The sequence below is a fragment of the Sesamum indicum genome, linkage group LG3 (genome assembly GCF_000512975.1).
Source record: "Sesamum indicum cultivar Zhongzhi No. 13 linkage group LG3, S_indicum_v1.0, whole genome shotgun sequence".
Classification (NCBI taxonomy): Eukaryota; Viridiplantae; Streptophyta; class Magnoliopsida; order Lamiales; family Pedaliaceae; genus Sesamum; species Sesamum indicum.
In genome coordinates, this window is record NC_026147.1 from 13,692,387 (window position 1) to 13,695,599 (window position 3,213).

At 33.3% G+C, this 3,213-nt stretch overlaps 1 protein-coding gene across 6 annotated transcripts in view; it reads left to right on the top strand.

Moving 5' to 3' along the window:
• LOC105158301 (probable protein phosphatase 2C 60) overlaps nt 228-3,213 on the top strand; it is a 7,042-nt gene continuing 4,056 nt past the window's right edge. For 3 of the 6 annotated variants that reach the window (XR_002286833.1, XR_002286835.1, XR_002286834.1), the window contains exons 1-3: nt 432-659; nt 1,282-1,404; nt 2,405-2,468. Coding sequence is in view for 3 of the 6 variants with exons in the window: in XM_011075010.2 (XP_011073312.1) it covers nt 600-659; nt 1,282-1,404; nt 2,405-2,468 (247 nt within the window). In the remaining 3 variants the exon portion in view is untranslated. Of the gene's footprint in view, nt 379-431; nt 664-1,281; nt 1,405-2,404; nt 2,469-3,213 lie in introns of those variants that run through there. The other 3 variants (XM_011075012.2, XM_011075010.2, XM_011075011.2) reach the window with 3 other exon arrangements.

Here is a 3,213-nt window from a genome sequence, read left to right on the forward strand (position 1 = left end):
TTAGATAAAAAAGTTATGTAGGAATTAAAAATAAAAAATATTAATTTATAAAATATAATGTGAAAAAAATCATAACAAATTCGATTAATTTATAAACATATGAAACATAAAATGCGATTTTTCCGCAAATGTGTAACAATTGGCCCATGTTTTGTTGGGCTTAATTTGTGACCCATAATTTCAACCCCGAAGCTGTGCTGTCCAGTTTTCTCCAATTTCATCTTAAGTCGCATTAAAGCATAGATCGCAAGCAATCTGGCACTCCATGCTTCAACAAACCATATACACAATACAGCTGTCAGCAAAATCACAGACATCGATCATCACTCGCACTGATTGCAGAAATTTCTACTCTGTGTTCATTTTTTTATCGCGGAGGTGAGTGTATGTAAAACCCTGCAACACTTTCTAATGCATCCCGAATTAATGGAAAATTGAATCCTGCAATTATTTGCTAATCTTTTCTTAATTCTTTTTGTTGTAATACTAATCGTTCCTTGTTCGTTCCTGATTTAAGTTGGCGATCAGTTTCTATTTTTCTTGATTTATTTGTTTCGCATTTTGTATTTTAGTTTCCTGTCTCAAATATTTCAGTTCTTATGGAACAGTGGAATTCTATCTGGTGTGGAAGCGCAATACATGTACACATATATGTCTGTGTGGGTGTGCCTCTGTGTTTATCTATGTATTTGTTTGTTCTAATATGCTGTATTACGTTATATATATATCAGTATATATTTATATGCATATGCATGTGAATTAGGTGAAATCATGCTAGAAAATCTTGCAGTATTGTTCTCATGAAGTTTTTGGGCAACTTTTCATGAATTATTGAATTTATATCTTATATATGTATAATCTGATGGGAAAATTAAGAAATCTATGTCCTCCTATCCTATGTATATGCTTATATGATGGTATGTATTTGGGAATTTATATATTATGTGCAGTTGTGGGTTCATAATATGAACGCAAAATATTCAATTTCTTTCTTTGACCTCTTTGTTCTGAATTACATTCCCTAATGTTATTAAAAGTTCTTCCAATAGCTTTTAATTACTGAAATAATTATGAAATTTATAAATGAGAGACACGTACTATATTTTTGTGGTTTGGCTTTGAAAAAGAAATTCAAACTTATACAATTTCTTCATATAATATCCCGAGCGCTTGTCAATTTTCTCTGAGATAATCAGTTATATCTGGGTCTGTATATGCACGAGAACATACTTATTTTGCTTTGTTTTGCTCATGATGTGAACATGGACAACTCTCTTGCAGCTTAAAATGGGGGTATACTTAAGCACTCCCAAGACTGAAAAGGCCTCAGAGGATGGTGAGAACGACAGGCTCAGATATGGCTTGTCATCCATGCAGGGGTGGCGAGCAACAATGGAAGATGCTGTAAATGATTTTTATATTTAAGCATTTTGGAACCATGTCTTTTGTTATTTCACTCTTAACAATTTCTCCCACAGAAATGATGTACTTTGTTGGACTTCCAGCATAGGTACCTTATTTGCTTTTATGTTATTTTTTCTGTTTCAGTCATATTCTGGAACTACTTATTTATGTACTTTGTATGTATGGATCTTCTTATGGCTAGCATTCATATATCTTCCTAAACATATAGAGGCGATGACATGTTAGTTAGATTCTGATACACTTACCAATGACAAGATTGATCTTTTATTCACAGGCCAGATATTCTATATGTATTTTGACAAGATGCTGTTTTGTTGTACTGAACCATGGAACAATCCTTCTCGTTTTCTTTTTTGTCTTTCATCTTGAAATGGAAACAACTTGATATTCAACAAAATGTCAGATGCCAATTTGACCATTAAAAAGTTTGACATGATGGTCCACTGTAAGTGGAAATGGACAGTTAAAGATAAGCACTGAAGTTCAACAACTGACGAAAAATGGATGTTGACCGATGTGCTGAAATTGTTTAATTCCATTATCATACATTCAAATATTTGAAGAAGTGTTATTGTCTAAGATAAATGGATAAGATGGTGATTTAATGCCGACCATGTAGATGAGAATATCATAGGCTTTTGTGTTTACTCTTTTGGTGATTGATATATTATTCCATGTTGTTCTATTGAATCTTCGAGTGTATCTGGATCCCCCATATTGAACATAGAGGAAAGGAGACGTGACCACAGATTGTTTATCATTTTAGAAGATGCACATTGGATATATCTGCTATTAACTTACTCTATTGGCGCTATCAGTTGCCAACACTTCTATCACAATATTAATCATTCATGAGAAAGGCAGAATAGTTTCTGGTTATTAGGAAGGTAGATTCATTCAATTTTTATTTTGTAAACTTTTATCTCAATTTATTCTATATTATTTACTTTTTGCTATCGTGACTCGAGTTATTCTACAGCATGCTGCTTTCACTAATTTGGATGGTCTCACCTCTTTCTTTGGAGTTTATGATGGCCATGGGGGTAAATACGAATCTGATAAATTTCCAATCTCAACGAGATTTTTGTTCTCTTGCTCTCTCTTGCTCTCACTCCCCCTATCTCTCTCTGACAGTATCAGTCTCATACATTTACATCTGAGTATCCTCGGTGATTGGCTTTTCTATTGGCTTCTGAATTAACCTCTACGATTGGTAATCAGTTCATGTATAAAAGAAAAATGTAATAAGAGGCCCAAGGTTGATGTGTAATATTTGCCTCCACGTATGAGTTTCGACTGATTAGGGAGGTGTCCTGCTACAAGAATTGAGAAAACTAACAAAATTCAAGTTTTTATGCATATGATGTTGGACCGGCAAGGGCACTCTCTTAGAATTTCTTATTCTTCTGATAAGAGCATGTGAGATCCTGAGGGAACAAAGATGGATATGAGATGGCTTGCATTATTTTTCAATCAAAAGAGGAACAGATACTGCAACAATTACTGCTATTGGTATTGTAGAATACTCGGGTTTTGATTGTTCTTAAGTAAACATTTAGATATTATTTCCATAATGTTGGCTATAAACGATATCTGGAGTATGCAGTAAGTAGGGTTTTAATTTTTCTGAAGTAAATGTTTAGATATTATTTTCTCTGTCTTGGCTATGAAAATAATATGGAGTATGAGGTCAATAAAAGAAATAATTATTTGTCACTCGAGATTCTTGATTTTTGGTGCTCTTTTCATGCTTTGTTGCATTTATTATTCAACAACCTGATGGTCGTT